This window comes from Elgaria multicarinata, chromosome 5, assembly GCF_023053635.1.
Source record: "Elgaria multicarinata webbii isolate HBS135686 ecotype San Diego chromosome 5, rElgMul1.1.pri, whole genome shotgun sequence".
Lineage (NCBI taxonomy): Eukaryota > Metazoa > Chordata > Lepidosauria > Squamata > Anguidae > Elgaria > Elgaria multicarinata.
In genome coordinates this window covers 115,927,390-115,944,601 of record NC_086175.1, presented here as the reverse complement: position 1 = coordinate 115,944,601, position 17,212 = coordinate 115,927,390, and the positions used below count along the sequence as shown (strand labels likewise).

The 17,212-nt window shown below is 44.4% G+C and overlaps 1 protein-coding gene across 1 annotated transcript in view; it reads right to left on the bottom strand.

The window, feature by feature from the left end:
- GUCY1A2 (guanylate cyclase 1 soluble subunit alpha 2) overlaps positions 1-17,212 on the bottom strand; it is a 197,292-nt gene that overhangs the window by 134,698 nt on the left and 45,382 nt on the right. Inside the window, exon 4 of the mRNA XM_063127098.1 lies at positions 15,713-16,431. Coding sequence (XP_062983168.1) covers positions 15,713-16,431 — 719 coding nt within the window. The remainder of the gene's footprint in view (positions 1-15,712; positions 16,432-17,212) is intronic.

Sequence of the window (17,212 nt, the reverse complement as noted above, 5' to 3'; positions counted from 1 at the left end):
AATTTATAGCAGTTTTTGGACAAATGAATAGAAATATATTCATACACATATACCCAAACACGCCATGAGTGCTTCAACCTTAGCATGACCTGTGAGATACCAAAAGCCCAACACATTATTATTATTATTATTATTATTATTATTATTATTATTTGTTGTTGTTGTTGTTGTTGTTGTTTATTCGTTCAGTCGTTTCCGACTCTTCGTGACTTCATGGACCAGCCCACGCCAGAGCTTTCTGTCAGCTGTCGCCACCCCTAGCTCCCCCAAGGTCAAGTCTGTCCCCTCCAGAATATCATCCATCCATCTTGCCCTTGGTCGGCCCCTCTTCCTTTTATTATTATTATTATTGCTTCCTAATGTTGTTGTGCTGTTCCCAACCACCCACCCAAGAATTATTTAAAACTTTCAAGCGTCTCTTACTGCCTCTAACAACTTTTAGCTCTCTTTCTCCCTTATTGCAGCACTAACAAAATATATTGCAGAGCTTTTGATACCCTTAGGGTATTATTAAAGGATAATTTCCCTCTGTGAACACAAGGTGGGTACAATCATGGTTTCAGACGACAGAACTAGGTCAGAGAACTACCATTAACTGTGTTGTAGTGTACCTTGTGCCATACTGATTTACACGTAATTTTATTCACCTCTTCTGCACACTCTCCCTGGCAAAGCAACTCTCATCTCTATTAAATTGCATCTCACCTCAGTGATTCGTAACCTTAGGAATACCAGACATTAGGCAATGTTTTTAAATCTCCTCATTAAAACGACTCATTATAAGCATTGAGCATTGATGAGCAATAAATCACCTCATTACAAAACAACCTCAGATACAATGAAGTCACTGGAGCTAGACACCAGCTCTGATCCCCCCCATGAGACTTACAGAAGAACTAAATATTATGAGGCAAACTAAGGGTCCGCAACCCCACATTTGCCTCAATACACTAATGTTGGGGCAAGAGGAGAATTGGTGGGTGGGAGTTGATACATATCCACATTGCGGCTGCCAACTATGCCCTGCAAATGCTACCCTCTGGGCATTTCTAAGTCTCTCTGATGCTCTTTTAATGCACTGCTGAGCTTTTAGAGTGGAACTATGGCCCACGCACCACAGCTCCAAGCAGGGGGAGGGGAGGAATCTGCAGGTCAGCATTGGTGAATATCAGTGTCAAGTGGCATGGCTAGACGAGGGGGATGGAGGGGATGATCTCGTGATATGACGATTGCGAGATCCTCCCCTTCAGTCTACATGCGACGCACCGCGTCACGCCCACCATTTTGTTTTGTTTTTTTAATCAAAAAAGAGCGCAGCTGCGCTCCTATGAAAAAGTGAGTTTGTTATTAAAAATGAAAGACCCTGCTCCCCCTCCCACCCCCAATGGGCACGGAGCTCCTGAAGAGCTCCATGCCCCATGCCCGGTTCCTAGCTCCTCGCGGTTATTCACGAAGCGCCGGGATGAAAACGGGATGCCCGGCCACACATCCCGTGGTCTTGGGCTTGAAAAGTCGGGATTAAAGGGTATGCCAATATCCTGTGAAAGGGAGGGATCATCCCTCCCTGCTCCAGGGATCCCCTGTGCATCATGGGATGATCCCGAGGTGATCCCCGGGATACTGGCAGGTCTAGACATGCCCAAGGAGTTTCCCTCCCATCAGACATTCTTGCTCTATAATACCCAACTCCTGTGATCTAAATTCACGGGATGGGAAGTAGCTCAAGTGGTATAGTAGGGATGGCAGAAGCAGTGATTTTCCAGCTCACCTAGGCAGGATCTCCACTACTGCTTTGAAACTGTTTATAACAGTAGTAGCAACACACACCATATACAGTTTCCAAATATTTTTCAAAGTGTCATATCCTGCTTGGTGTAGATCTGGCCCTAAATTCTCGGTAAACCCCTTCAAAACTCATTTCAGTTCATCAAATGTGGAGAAATGAGCATTCTGAATGGGAAAAGCATACATTTCTGTGCATATTTTTCAAAAGTGTTCCCCTACTGACCAAAGGGTGAAAATACATAATTATGAGAGAGAGAAAAAGAGCATTTCAAAGTGCATATATATTCGAACATGATCAAAAATTTGGGGATTTGCAACTATTTCTCCCCCCCCCCCAAAAAAAATACTCACATTTGTGTTCAGGATTGCGAACAGTACACTTTCACCAACAAAATTCTTGTACATTCCTATAGAGTGGATGCTTTGCATGCAGAAAGCGCCAGATCCTTTCTCCAGCTGTTTTCATGCTGGGTCTGATAGCAACCATCACTAGAATCTATCTCCTCTGCTGGACTTGCACTCTGAACATATTTCCATGTAAACAGCTTGGTATCACAGCCTCAACTAGTTCCTCACATAATCATTCAGGGAGAAATTCTGCTTATCATAAAAACAAACAACAGGCATGTCCATATTTTCAGTGTATTAAACAAGTTGAACTAAGTGCTCTCCTATTTATTACGGACTGCCTACAAGTAGTACTTAGAGGTGACTAACGAACAGAAAACAGCAAGTTGGAGTCACTGCTTATTGTTAATTGGATCGCAATTTTATGGATATTTCCCTAGCGCAACGCTGACTACAGAAAAGAAGCTTAAAATTATACACACAGGAGAAAGATAACGCTTAAAGGATTTTCCAAGTCATAGCTTCTGCTGAAAGGCAAATGGATGTACTGGTGGAACACCCAAACAGAAGCTAAGAATTCTTTTATTAAGTGTTAGTAAAAATCAGAAACGGAAGCAAAATTAATTCCTCCTGGGTTTCATTAACCTTACCTGGTCAAAGTCAGACTTCAGTAGAATAACTGGTACTCAAGACATTGCACGTTTATTAAAAATTAAGTTCCTACCCTGATTAGGTAGCTTCCATTTTAATGAATGGAGTCTCTGTTTATTTAATTTTTATTTAAAAAATACATTTATATTCAACCTTTCAGCTCTAACAAATAATTTTTAAAAAGCTACTTAGAATCAACAATATAGACAAACAGAAAAACTAAGAATAGAGCCAGATAAACTCTAACCATACAGCAGATTTCAACTCGAACCACAAATAAATAAGCTCATCTATACAGCATCAATGAGAGAACAAATGAGGCTCTCTAGGGAGGGGAATCCACAACCAGGATTCCACCACCAGAAAGGCTCTGTCCCATATCCCAGCCAGTTGTGCATCCAACAGGAGTGGGACATGGGGCAAGGGCTCAGATCACAAGCACAGTCCTTTCAAAGGCCCTAGTCCCAAGCCAGAGAACCAACAAGGAGTCAGATAATTCGTAAAGTCTGCCACACGCATCAGGGAAGAGAGGTAGCTAAGTTGTATGATGCCACACAAACCCATATTAGCTTCACCAGCAAAACCATTTTGTATATGTTTACTCAGTGCCAAGAGGTACATTTCCATGTCTTCTCTCAACTCCCCTCTTTTCACGTGATCTACTCCACACCCCTCAGGTCCTGGTTATTTTCTGCCTCTTTCTTTTCTTCACAAGTCTCCCTTCATCCAGCCGCGCTTGATTTCCCCCAGAATGGAAGAATCCAAGGTCGGCCAGCTCATGGCTTTTGAAGAGACCACCAACTCCCTAAGAGAGTCGACCTGGGCTAGTTCTTCACCAATCTTCTCAGGAAACACTAAAAGACTTGCTTGCCCTCAGGGGAAAGGCAGAAGAAGAGAGGCCTACATTAATGAAGTCACTGCATCAGTTGATGAAGAGACCACTAATGGCCTGAGAAAGTTGAACTGGGACAACTGACTTTCCAAGTGATACTTAAATACCTGCATGACCTGAGGGGAGGCAGAAGACAAGAATAACAGGCCAGGAAGGTCATGCCATCACCTCCTGGGGAGACCACCAACAGCCTGAGAGAATCTTGCAATGCTATTGTTTTGTATGTCATAACATTTATATTTTATCTGTTTTGAATACCTTGGCAGCCAGCAAGTAAAGGAGAAACAGATAATGAAATAATCTTTAACAACACATGCACACAATCATACAGTACATGCACACATTTCCATGGCCATGCTGTAAGACAGCCGTCCCCAAATCTGTGCTGTCCAGATTTTTTGGATCATAACTCCCAGAATTCTTAGTATGTCTGTATTTATTATACTTGCATCCCACTCTTTCCCCATTGAGCTCAGGGTGGCAAGACATGGAAGCTAGCCTGTTTCATCCTAACAATATCCCTGTGCAGTAGGCTAGACTGAGAGAGATAACTTGCCCAAGGTAGTCCAACGCTTATGTCCTCTACACCACAGGTATAAATGCATGTGCTCATTGCTCGTGAATGTTGTGTGTGATATACTAGGGGAGGCAGGTTCTGTACTAAATTGGCCAACTGTGGTGAAGGGAGGATATACAGATTATTTAGGCAGGATCTACACTACTTCTCTGTGAGCCCCTGCCAAAGAAAGTGAGGCAGGTGGCCACCAGGAGGAGGGCCTTCTCTGCTGTGGCACCACAGCTGTGGAATGAGCTCACTAGAGAGGATCGCCTGGCACCTATGTTATACCCTTTTCGACACCAGGCGAAGGCCTTATTCTCCCAGTATTTTAACAGTTTATCATCTTAGTCTTTAAACCTTGCTGTTTTAAATCTGTATTTTAAATCTGTATTTTAAATCTGTATAAATTTCTGCATTGCTGCTCGGTTGCACTTTTATATACTATGGTTGTGCTTTTATATAGTATTTTGATATTGTGTTTTTATACAGTTGTTTGTTTGATACTTTGATTCGTATCTGATGGTTTTAACGTTTGTGAACTGCCCAGAGAGCTTCACCTATTGGGCGGTATAGAAATGCAATAAATAAATAAATACTGCTTTATAACGTTTCTGACAACTGTTGGGGACTAGGACACATTCCATATACCGTTTTCAAACCACTTTCAAAATGTTATATCCTGCTTGGCGTAGATCTGGCCATAAGCAGAAAGGAGAATGGGAAAAGATTTTAAATCATCCCATTCGTATTTCAGCCCATTTCTGAAACTCTCCAAAGAAGGAAATCCCACCATTGCTGAATTGCTTTGATAGTTGAGAAGCTCCTTCTCCTGCCCCCAGGTAAAGATGTTTTTTTCTGATATGAAGACACTGTGGAAGGGAAGAACTTCACTACTCAGTTTCTGATTTTTAGCTGCTTGTAAATCACCCACACACGTGCTTGTCACGTGCTGGCAGATTTCCATCATTACCCGTGCTGGCATGGGTTATCATGCTATCCAAACCTGGCAAGGTTGGGTGGCTACAACAGCCGCATTCACAGAGATGGTTAACAAGCCACCATGACTTATCGTCCACCCTCTTATCATGAGAACCCAGTCACAGGTAGGGTTTGGACAATCACAGGGGTGAAAGAAGGAATCATGGCTTGTTAACTATCTCTGTGCATCTACGATGTATGCAGCCACCACCCAACCCGGTGTGTGGCAGGGGATGGATTTTTACTCACCCCACAACAAAAGACTTATAGCAGGGGTTGTAGGGTGCCTACGCAGCCAACCCTGCCACACCACGTGCCTGGTTCAGATGAAAGCTTCAACCCGCGCGCTTTGAGGGCAATTATGCAAACGGCAGCCACATGTGCAACATGAGCTGGGGGGGGGGGAGAGAAGCCACAATGATTTCTTTTACCCTTGTGATCGTCCGAACTCCCTCACAGAGTCCTTGCCACTCAGGGCTCATTTACAGAAGCAGGAATACCCCCAAACTGCTCTGGTACCTCTGGGATTGGGACACTGGTCAGTTGACTATTCCAGTATAATTTATTGCCTATTATTCAAACATAATCCAATATTGCTGCCTATTCCAGGAAGCCATGAATGATACCTTTTTTATATGGCATCATGATATCATCTGGCAGGGCTTGCTCTCTAGCACTGCAGGAATCAGGGATGGACATGTCTACTGCCCACATCAGGGCTAGCTCCAGCTTTGAAAGGGTCCTGGCAAAGTGTGTTGTGTTTCTCGTGAACTCCCGCACTCTTGGGAGACAATGTAGAGGCCTGCTAAGTAGTCTACAAAGCTTTATTCAAGCAATAAACATCTCTTCCCACCTGATCTCTAGGAACTTTCTTCTAGGCAAAACTATGCAAACTAAGCGAGACAATTGTTCTTTCAAGAAGAACGGAAAGCTTTTTCTCAGAACGAGTTAACTTCAGGGAGAGTGGTTCTGATGCAGCTTCTGGTGAGATGCTAGCTGGGCTGACCTTCTCTCACGTTCTGGCGTACTCTAGGATTGGCCAATTTCTCTGTGCCCTCCCCCTCGGAAGAATTCTGATTTCTCACTGACTGTGTGTTGTTTACCCTTGAGGAGATAAGCTCTGGAGGAGGTTCATTCCCAGCTGGTGAAGAGCCTGTGAGAGCTGCCTCCCCCACTGGTATAACCTGGTATGTTTCTGGCGCCACCTCCTCTACTTCAGAGTCTGATTGATCGCCTGAAACTCCTTCTTCCAACCTAAGGGGAGCAGGGCTAGACATAACAAAGTGCCCTGGGGGGGGGCTCCTCTACCAGTGGGGGCCTTTGGGCTTAGCAGACAGCGGCAGGTGACTTTCAACCACACCACATCAGGGGGCTTTGGAGAAAATAAAAAAGGCCGCTTCCCAGATCCAGCCACCTGGAGTTAAGACATCAACCAATGAGTCCTGCCAAGGTGCTGGGACCTCACCAACTGCCCAAAGGTGCCATGTGCTGAAGCCAGGCCTAACCTAACCCACATCTGGAAGCAGAGATGCTTCCAGCCCCCTCCACCCTGCTCTTCTCCTTTCAGCTGCAAGTAAACCTTATGGCCTAGCTTCTCCTTCTGGTCATGTATTGTAACTGCAGGCATCACCCATCGGAAACAGGAGCAGGTGGTTTAGAAGGAAGCATGAACCAAAGGCGCACATGGCTTGTGTCATCAGAGTGGAACAGGTCATACATCCATGCTGTCGGGAGGTGGAGGCTTCCATGCGACCCAGGAAGTTCGGCAAAGCATCCAAGAGTGCCTGGACAGGAGCCTTGTCGAATAGTGGCTGGCAAAACGAGGATCAGGGGTGCTTTGATTTCAAACTGGGACCCTCTTCTTTCCTGCTGTCATTTTCCTCTTCTCATTAGTGGCTGCTTCAGCCTTACTCACTCTGTCCTAAAATCCTCCCATATTCCTCATCGACAGCAGCCTGAAATACTGAGAGTTTTAGATTGATCTTTCCTCTTCCCTACATCCTATTTGGAAGAAAGCACAACTTGAGATAATTGGAGCTTACGTCCAAGGGAAGGCATGTGGGGTTGGATATTTTTGTTCAAGTTATCATTTGTTCCAGCTCTATATTCAGCCTTCGTTATAGTGTGGGTACATCTTCAACCACCCAGTTCTGGTTTTGGTGACTCGTTGCGTACAGAAAATAAGGTGGAAGCAAAGGAGAGCAACAGAGTCAGCAATGGAAAGGAGAAGGTAAGCTCCACACGTCTTCAAAGGGTGACCAGGTATCCTATTTATCAGATAACAGTCCTCTATTTGAAGGTGTCCTCTATTTGAAGGGCTGTCTGGTCCAAGTCCATTTGAATGAGAAAAGAACCATAAAAAAGGGAGAGCAGGGGCCTTGCTTTGGGGGTCCCATTTCGGAGACAGGCTCTATCCCACCACCCATCACTACCCTCAACCCAAGCAATACTTTTGTGATGGGCAGACGCTAACAAACCCAAGGCTCTGTTTAAAGGGGGGAAGTAGATCCTGCAAGCTGGAGATGGACCTAGTCTTCTTTGAGGAAAGAGTCATTTCTATAATTGGCATTCTCCCGATTCCTCCTTATTACTGTTAGAGCAATCATATGGGGAAAGGGGGGAGGGCGTCTTAAGTCCTGCCAGGCTCATGCCTCCCCCCCACAGTAGTTCCATTTTAAAAAAAAAAAAAAAAAGTTATGCCAGCTCCAGGGCTGGCATACTTTTTCATCCATTCTAGGACTGTGTCGATCGAACAAGGGGACTTCAGATCCAGTGAATCCAAGACCTCCCACGATCTATCTACAACACACTCACAGCTCTATTGGAGCAGTGACGGTGTTGGAGCTTTCTACCATAATGAAGCTTCCAGTGAAGGAAAACCTTCTCTGCCTGTGGCCGGGAAGGTCTGACTGCAGAGAGTGAGGTCCACAACAGCCAACAGCCCCATAGACATTGCCCCCAAGAGCTTAGACTGGAACCCTAAATTAACATTCTAAATTAGCATTTGGCCAATCAGTTAACCAATTCCCTTTGCCCAATCAAATCCAGCCCTACTAGGGTCCATTCGCCTGGCCTTCCCTTCCTTTCCCTTCCCTTCCTGCAGAACTCAGACCTCTCCCCCTGATGTTTATGGTGAGCAGAAGGATATGCAGTTCAGTATTTTGTTTTATTCCAGTTCAGTATTCTGATTTATTTTTAATGGGATATTTTAACCAAAGATCTGGAATTCTGAAAACCTGCAAAACTTTTTTTGTTTCTTAGTAGCAGCTTGGTTGGCATAATGTGAAACCTACCAACCCACGCCCCCAGACACTGCACAGATCACATGTAATTATCCGTACATGATTGTTTGACACAGCGGGGGGAAACTGGGATCAGAGGAAAGATGAGGCTTATTTTTAAAAGACTGTTTATGGGTTCGGAAGTGTTATATTCCCACGTACCCAAGGCTCTCTGCCATTTCACCCTATGCCCAAAATGGCTCAGAAAATACATAGCAGGGTCCTCTGTAGCTGCTACTGTTGGGACCCAAGCAGAAAGATCTCATATTTTACAGCATTCTTGGATGGCTGAAGCGTTAGGTGATATTTTATCCCCATATTCCCAGGGTTCAATGCCAGAAACTCCATGTCCAAGAGATAGAACAGAATGTTGGCCCCAAACCGGAGAACGGAATCCATCATGATTCGTGATCAGGGAGTACAAGAATGAAGGCGCGCTCTGCTGCGATGGAAGGGGGAAATATGAAGCTCTTTTTTCATGTTATGCTTAGCATTCCAGCTGAGAGACAAGGACACGTATTTGTGTAAACATTCAACAAAATGATGAATCTGCTCAATGCCAGTTGTGCTCCACAACAGTTCTTACTCACTCCACCACCCCACTTCGGTGGAACATTTCTTCCCCTTTACTCTTCTCCTTTCCCATCACGTTTGAAAAGCTTGGTAAGAGTTTTCATCTTAAAAAGCTACACTGTTCCTCCTTAAAAAGCTCAACAAGAACGTTGCCGTTATCATCATCGCTCTGAATTTGTACGCCCCTTTTCCACACCATGCACTCAAAGCGGCTCACAACACAAGCGCAGCAACACAGAAAACAAGCATGTGTATCGAGACATCATAGAATCATAGAAGAGTAGAGTTGGAAGGGGCCTATAAGGCCATCGAGTCCAACCCCTTGCTCAGTGCATCAGTTGCAATAATGCATTGTTACTGTAACAACCCAAACAATTCATTTCAGTAGCTACCATAACATTTCCAGTTAATTACAAAATGGGCTGTAAAAACCATTAAAACACAGTATCAATTTAAATTATTCAGTAATGTATAAATACATCAAACTTTTCTAATGCATTATGGCTTAGACAAAGACACAACCAAAATCCACATTCCCCAAAGTGCCAAATGCAGGAAATTGCAACCACGTTTCTTACAACCTGCAGCCACTGATATCTCCCATGCCCTACTCTGTCTTCCTATTAGGAGTTCTTAGGGCTCTTCAAGTGGGGGTGATGTATAGTCCCTTCCCCGATGGTCTGGATACTCCTATTGCTTCTGGAAGGCCTGTGAAGGCTGCAGAGAGCAACCCTGGAGACCAGGAGTTTTCAGTTTCTCCTGCAACAGCTGATCTCTCTCATCTTGCTGCAATTCATAAAAAAATGCAGCTCATCCCTCACACCCGCCACCCTCTTAAGGGTTTTTTAAAATATGTTGAGAGGTGTAAAGCTCATTAGAATCCTCTTTATGGGCTGCTAATAGTATGTGTAACATTAAAACTTTATAGCGCCAATGAGATAGAATGATTCAACCCAGACTTCTGCTATTAGGTGCCCCAAAACACTGCATCCATTTCATAGAACCATAGAATTGTTGAGTTGGCAGGGATCACAAGGATCATCTAGACCAACCCTCAGCAATGTGCAGGAAAACCAATTAAACCATCCATTAGAGGTGGCTGTGTGTCCAGTCTCTTCTTAAAAACCTCCAGAGATGGTGAACCCACAACTTCCATAAGTAGACGACAGAAAGTTTTTCCTTATATTTAATTGTAATCTAGGTAGCTGTAGCTTATTATTTCGGGCCCTAATTTCTGTGGCCGTGGAAAATAGTTCTTGACCATCTTCTCTGTGGCAGCCTTTTATGTACCTGAACACTGCTATCATGTCTCCTTTCAGTCTTCGTTTCTCCAGACTGAACATCCCAAGTTCCTTCGGCCTGTCTTCATAGGGCATGTACTCAAGTCCCTGTATCATCTTTGTTGCCCTCCTCTGAACCTGTTCTAACCTGTCGGTGTCCTTCTGAAAATGTGGTGCCCAGAATTGTACATTTTATTTGTTATTTGTTTATTTGGTTGGTTGGTTGCTTTCATTTATATCCCACCATTCCTCCAAGGAGCTCAAGGTATTGTTCATTGTTCAGCTCCCCAATTTTATCCTCACAACAGGTAGGTTAGACTCTGTGTGTGGGTGTATGTGTGCATGTGTCTGAAGAGGGGGAGAGAGACTGAGAGACTTGGGTCCAAGGTCACCAAGTGGCTTCATGACTGAGTAGTGATTTTCAAAATCAGGGGGTTAGACTCGATGGTCTTATAGGCCCCTTCCAACTCTACTATTCTACGATTCTATGAAAGCCAAAAAGAGACAAGTTTTAAAATGGTACTCAAAATGGGAGGTTATTACCCATATAATTGTTTTACTTGAACAGTCTTCAATATTTGCTGATGTACCTGCTCTTTTAAATTATTTACCTGCTTCATGGAAATTAACAAATGGTCAGTGTAAATGGATTCTCTGTGCCCTTTTGACAGCCAAAAGACTGATAGGACAACATTGGAAGGAGAAACACTCTGCTCGTAGAATGCAATGGGTTGAGGACCTTATAATGCTTTCAATGTCTGAATGGATGGCATATAGGAACCACCTTCAAATGGCTGCTTATTTGGATATTTGGTCCACTTTTGTTGAAGGGTGGTGGTGGTGGGGAGGAGGAGGAGGAAGAGATGGCACTGCCTACTCACTCACTGGCTCTCTGCCTGACCAGCAAGCAAGCAATAGCAATGATGAGAAAGAGGAGGAGGAGCAATAGCAGCTGGTAACAATAGTGGTGAGAAGGTAAACTCACTGAGGTTCTGGGTTTTCCTCCTTCCAAAATGCTCCAGAATTACCTGCCTGTCAGAGGAGAAGATCCCCTGCAACTCTCAGAGAATCCACAGCCGTGCCTCCTTCCAGTCAAGAAGCACACCCAAATCAGAGAGCCACACTGGTGGTGTACATTGTCAGAATGACTCGGCCTTAGAGCTGCCTGGCTTTGTAGCTCACAGGCTGCAGAACACAATACTGAGATGGCAGAATGGACTGCACCATTTCAGACTGCAGGTGGAGAGGATCACATTTATTAATGCTGCTGTAAGTTAAAAAATTCTGGGTTCCTCTAAATGAGTGATTTATTGCACACTTGTGATTGGCCACTCACATAAGTTTTTGGGTCAATTTCATGACATCATCAACAACAATCCTCCGGAAATCCCAGGATAAAAAGAACTACTTTTGAAGGTAATATCAAGGGGAAAGCAGGATCTCCCACCACTAGATGGCACTGTCTCAATAGAACTGAATGGAGGGGAAGTATTCAATTCAAATTCCTTGTTGCCCCTCTCCTCCTGTGTAATTCAGCCCATAACAATTGCGCCAAAGAACCAGGAAGCACAAAAGTTCCGGGTAAACAATGCAATTTCCCTTAATGTATAGATCCTCTCTGTCCAAAAACAGAAAGCAAGCACAGCTGGCAAAAGTCTGGGCTAGAATCTTTCTGCCGGATGCCCTGCTAGTTTGCTAGTTTGCTATTTGGAAGTTTCTGAAAGTGGTATCTCCTGCTTACACACCGAAGGATGGGAAGTCTTCTCCCTGCCACCATCTTGAGCTTCAGAAGCGCTTATTGCTTCCAAATACTATCAGAGCTGAGCCTGACATCAGAGAAAAGACCTGCTTCTTCATCAGATTTTGGCTGGCTGTTAAGGTCAGCATAAATCTACGTTGGCCATGGCCACCCAAAATTTGTGAACCACTGGCCAATCGAAAGTATTAAAATTGTTAAGCAAATGATGGAGATAAGTTTTTAAAAAGCAATAACTTGCACTCCTTTAAAGACAGATTTCCAATCTTGACACAACACTTATTAATTTCAGAAGGCATCTGTCAAAAGGGGGCAAAGCAAACAAAATAGAAAAGCCAGATATAAAGGATTTGGTTCTGCAGGCCTCAATTTACATTCCCTACAGATTTCATAAACCAAACCCATGTAATTTGAGGGAATATTTGAGGAAGGTGAAGACATGTCATGTGTTTCATTCAATTTTTCATGGGAGACTGTTCCCAGCAGTGATGGGAAACGTTTTGATGAACCTCGCTTATCAGACCTTGCAATGATGCACAATTTCGTCACAATGGTTGCAAATGCCAATCATGTTCTTTACTAACATAACTGAGGAAAGGATGCATAGAATTATATATATTCAGAAACCCAAATTACATATTTCCAGACCAGTGTTCCAAAATAAAGAAACGTTTCTGAACTGTTACTGTGGATCTGTTTTGGGTTGTGGTTTATCAAACAGTGAAGAAGCAGTAACTTTCCACTAAAATATTGCACAACAGTTTGCCATTTTATGAAATAGACCTGGATGTGCAATAGTCAAGTCTTTTGGTCAATAGCCAGCACAGAGGAAAATAGCAAGACACCTGGCACTTGGACAGGGGGAACCAATAAGCAACAGAATGCCTGTAGACATTCTGACAGGATAACATTAGCAAACACAAGTTGGTCTGTACTTTGAACAGGGGGACAACAGGCACATTGCTAGGAGAATGTAAACTAACATGCAAATTAAGCATTTAAAAAATCCTTCCCTTGCGAAAAATACAGTTGCTGTTTCCAGTTAAATGCCATGAACATGCCATGTCACTTGTTGGGCAGAAGTATCCTTGGAGCTTTGCACATCCCTAATTAAAAATGTCGTGTGACTATCCAAGGTGTTTTAAAGTGCACTGAAGCACAGCCATTAGTGTGGTAAGGGGGAGTCTTCTTCTTTTTAAAGCCAAGTTGTCGTCTATTGTTTCACATTTCGCATTCAACAGCCACTGGCAGCTGCCAAATTAGTCAACGTAATTCATTTTGAAAATCATCGGAGCCTAAATACATTTTGACAAGCAAACGTGAGGGATATTCGCAGAAGGGAGGGACACGCGCAGAATTTGAATCTGGGATTGTTCTGTGAAGCCGCAGACGCCGATAGAAGCAGGGTGTCAATTTTCCTTGCCCACCCCCACCCCCGCCATTCGCTGTGACTGTGAAGGAAGGAAGAATTAAAGCTCTGAGGTAATATCTGAAAGATGGCCCTCATGGTACAATGACTTTCAGGCCACTCCATTTGAATTTTAAAGGGAATTAAATGAGGACGAAAAACACAATTCCAGACGGTGAGTGACGGATTTCAAATTACTCATGTAGGGTCTCAGCTGTTGACTTCGTAATACAAGCAGAACAAATATTGATAAAAGAGTCGTCTTGAGTGAAACGCCTTTCTAAAAAAATGTCCTTTGGTCAGTGAAAAGGTATTAGTTCATATTTGACATATTTAGGAGGGGCTAACAAAAACAGACAAAAAAACCCACACCAGAAAGAAGGGAGGAGAAAGAAATGACTCTCCTCAAAATGACCCCAACAATATAAAACAGGAATCAACAACTGGACACCCCAGGGACAGATGAATTCCACCACCTGGGCCTGCTAATGGCGCAATTCGATGGCTGGTTGTGTAGCCTGTCCTAGTTCAGGGATAGGCAAGGGTTTTGGGCCCCATGGCCACATTTGGCAATTTGAGAAACTGTCCTGGGCACCATCACAGCGGGCTTTCTCCGCTGTGGCACCCCGGTTGTGGAACGAGCTCCCCAGAGAGGTCCGCTTGGCGCCTACACTGTACTGCTTTCGTCGCCAGCTGAAGACCTTTTTATTCACTCAGTATTTCAACACTTAATTTTAACTTAAATTTAAATTTTACTGTTTTAACTCTGTATTTTAATCCTATATCAACTTTGCTGTGTGGTTTTATCCTGATTGCGCTTTTTATACTGTATTTCGTAATTGTGTTTTAAACTGTTGGGTGTTTTACTGTGGTTTTAATTTTTGTGAACCGCCCAGAGAGCTTCGGCTATTGGGCGGTATAAAAATGTAATAAATAAATAAATAAATAAATAAAATAAATCACAAAATGTGAGCATTGCAGATGAAAGCAACGGCCTGCAGCCACCTGCCATCTTCATTTCCTAAGAAGGTCTAAGCCCACCATCCGGCCCAGGGCCTTTCATGGGAAAAGAAGCCAGGAGCAGCTAGAGGCCCTCCGTTTGCTTTGAAGCGATCCCAGCTGCCAATGGGAAACTTTGGTGTTTTAGAAAAATAAAAAGTAGGAAGGTTAGGACACCACAGCTGACATCAGGAAAGGTGTCTGAGGGCACAGTGGTGCCCATGGGAGCCACACTGCCTACCCCTGTCCTAGTTTAACAAGATCAAGAAGGTACCAATTGAAAATGGTATGTTGCAGATACTGGATTGAATTCAAACTTAGTCCTACTTAGACTAAAAAGGTCTATCTCTCGAGCCTCTCAGCAGCTTTTCATACAACTGATCATGGTATCTCTTTGAGGGCCCTGTGCTTCCATTTCTATTTGTTCTATTTCAACCTGCATTCTAAAATCTGGTGTTGGAGGTCTACTGCTTGGTCCCTGATAGGACAGAAATGCTGTTAGCTGGTTTTCACTTGTGCTGTGTGATGGTGTTTGGTCCGTTCCAGCGAGGGTCACTCTCCCCCTTGAGGGATCAGCTTCGTAATCTGGGGGTGCTGTTAGATCCAGCTCTCTCCTTGAAGGCTCAAGTGGCCTCAGGGGCATTAAGCATCTTTTACCAGCTAAGGATGCTGCACCAGATACTTCAATGAGCACTGAGCACTCAGGACCAAACTAGACAAGATGCTGAGAAATCAGTGATCAAATGCTCTCATGCTCTTCTTTTGTTTTGAAGTAAAACCAGCTATGCAAGAGGTTGAAACAGACTGGGGGAAGCAGTGCTGGGGGCACGGGGGTCACAATCTACATGGCCTCCCCATAGCTGCTATTTGCCAAGGTGACATCACTTTGGACCCGTGCATTTGTTTTCCATGGAGAAAATAGCAAGTGTGGCAGTGGAAGGGGGTGGGTGTTAGACCAGGAAGACAGAGCAAGGAAATGTGTTAACCCCTTCTCCTCCAGCACTATGACCCTGATCTAATTTAGCCCTGCCCCAGCTGCATTTATTAAATTGTTAGTTTGTGGAAGATCTGATGATGGCAGTCTTGGTATTTTGTCTAGTCTGGCCCATAACCAGCTGTTTTCCCTTCGATGTCATCGCTAGGTTATTCATACACCCACGGACTACCAACCCTCTTTCACCTGAATAAATGAACATTCTTACCTTATCTTTATTTTCAGAGCCAGACGCTTCCAGTCTGGTTCGGATCACAAAGGGCGTAGACAGCCTCAGGAGGACTCGTTCGAAGGTGGTCCCGATCTTTGGAGAAACGATCTCGAAGCAGTCTTGGAATTTCAGCGTCTTGTGAACCTCGCAACGGAGCTGCTTCCGAAGTCCTTCCCCGAGCTGCAGCACCAGCATGCTGGGATCAAACATCAGATGGAAGGGAAACGCCCGGCAGAAGGTGCTGATGCTTATCCTCAGGTCGGAGGGGGACTGGGACGTCCCGAGAGGAAGTGCTTTCGTGATATTTGCATTTTCGCGCTCTTTGATCAGAAAAGTGAGACAATTGCAGTTGCCCGGGTTCGAGTCCTCGGGGCACATTTTTTCGTTCGCAATCTGTTCCACTTCGACTTCCAGTTGGTAGATCTTCCTCGCTGCTGCCTTAACCATACCCATCATGGCAAAACCAACAATCTGGTGAGGGTGGAAGTAGTGGAGCACCAGGCTGCCTTCGGGGAGCTCTTTGCATAGGAAAGACGGGGACTCCGAAGTGGCTTGCCTTCCGAACGAAGTCCTGATGTGCTCCAGCAAAGCATCAAAGCCGTTGAAGAAATCTTGCAAGGTGCCCCCCACTGCTCGGAGAACTCGCTCATTCTCGTCGAAGCAGATGTTGAAGAATTCTGCCCCAAATTTCTCTTGCAGCTCTTCAAACTTCAAGCCTGCACAGCAACGGAGAAGCAAATGTCAGTATGACATCACGGTCACAGAGCAATGACATCACAGGCAAGAGAGGGCATCAATTGGGTGAGCTGGTCAGACAAATTTGGCAGGACCAATCTGGTTAATGGCTCTTAGGTGGGAATGTCATAGGAATCTGGGGGGGGGAGCTTGCTGAGCTTAAACAGCTCCCCCCTCCCCGCCCCCAGATTTCATTTTGCTTTCCCGCAAGCTGGCTCGTCCTGATCTGCATTGAGTCAGGCCAGTTTGTAATTTCCGGTTGTTATTGTTTCAATTTGCATTAAAAAAAATTGCACAAAATTTCCCGGATTTCAGGGGAAAAACACAGCTCGGCTCGCAAATGAGAGCAGAGTCAGGCGCACCACAGAAATCCAACAAGCAAGGGGGCAGATTTCCCCACAATGTATGTCCTTACTCTTACATTTCTTGGGAATTCTGCAAATGGAATTAAGGGTAGAGGGTAAAAGCTGCAACTCCCTACACTGAACCCACAAATCCAGAGTGACACCCAAGCATGAGGGATAAGGGCACTTTAACCTCTATCCCTATTTGCGTTAATTGATCACTGTTTGGCAAAACACACTGCAGGTGTCCCCCAAAATCAGATTGGGATTTCAGCAAGGGAGGTTAAAGATCCCCCTCCCCAAAACTAGGCTCTCAATCTGGATTGGGGATTTTATGCATACATTAGAGTAAAAAAAGAGAAGCGATATAGGTGTTAGCTATGTCTTTAAAGTAACGTGTGCTTTAGGACCGAAGCTA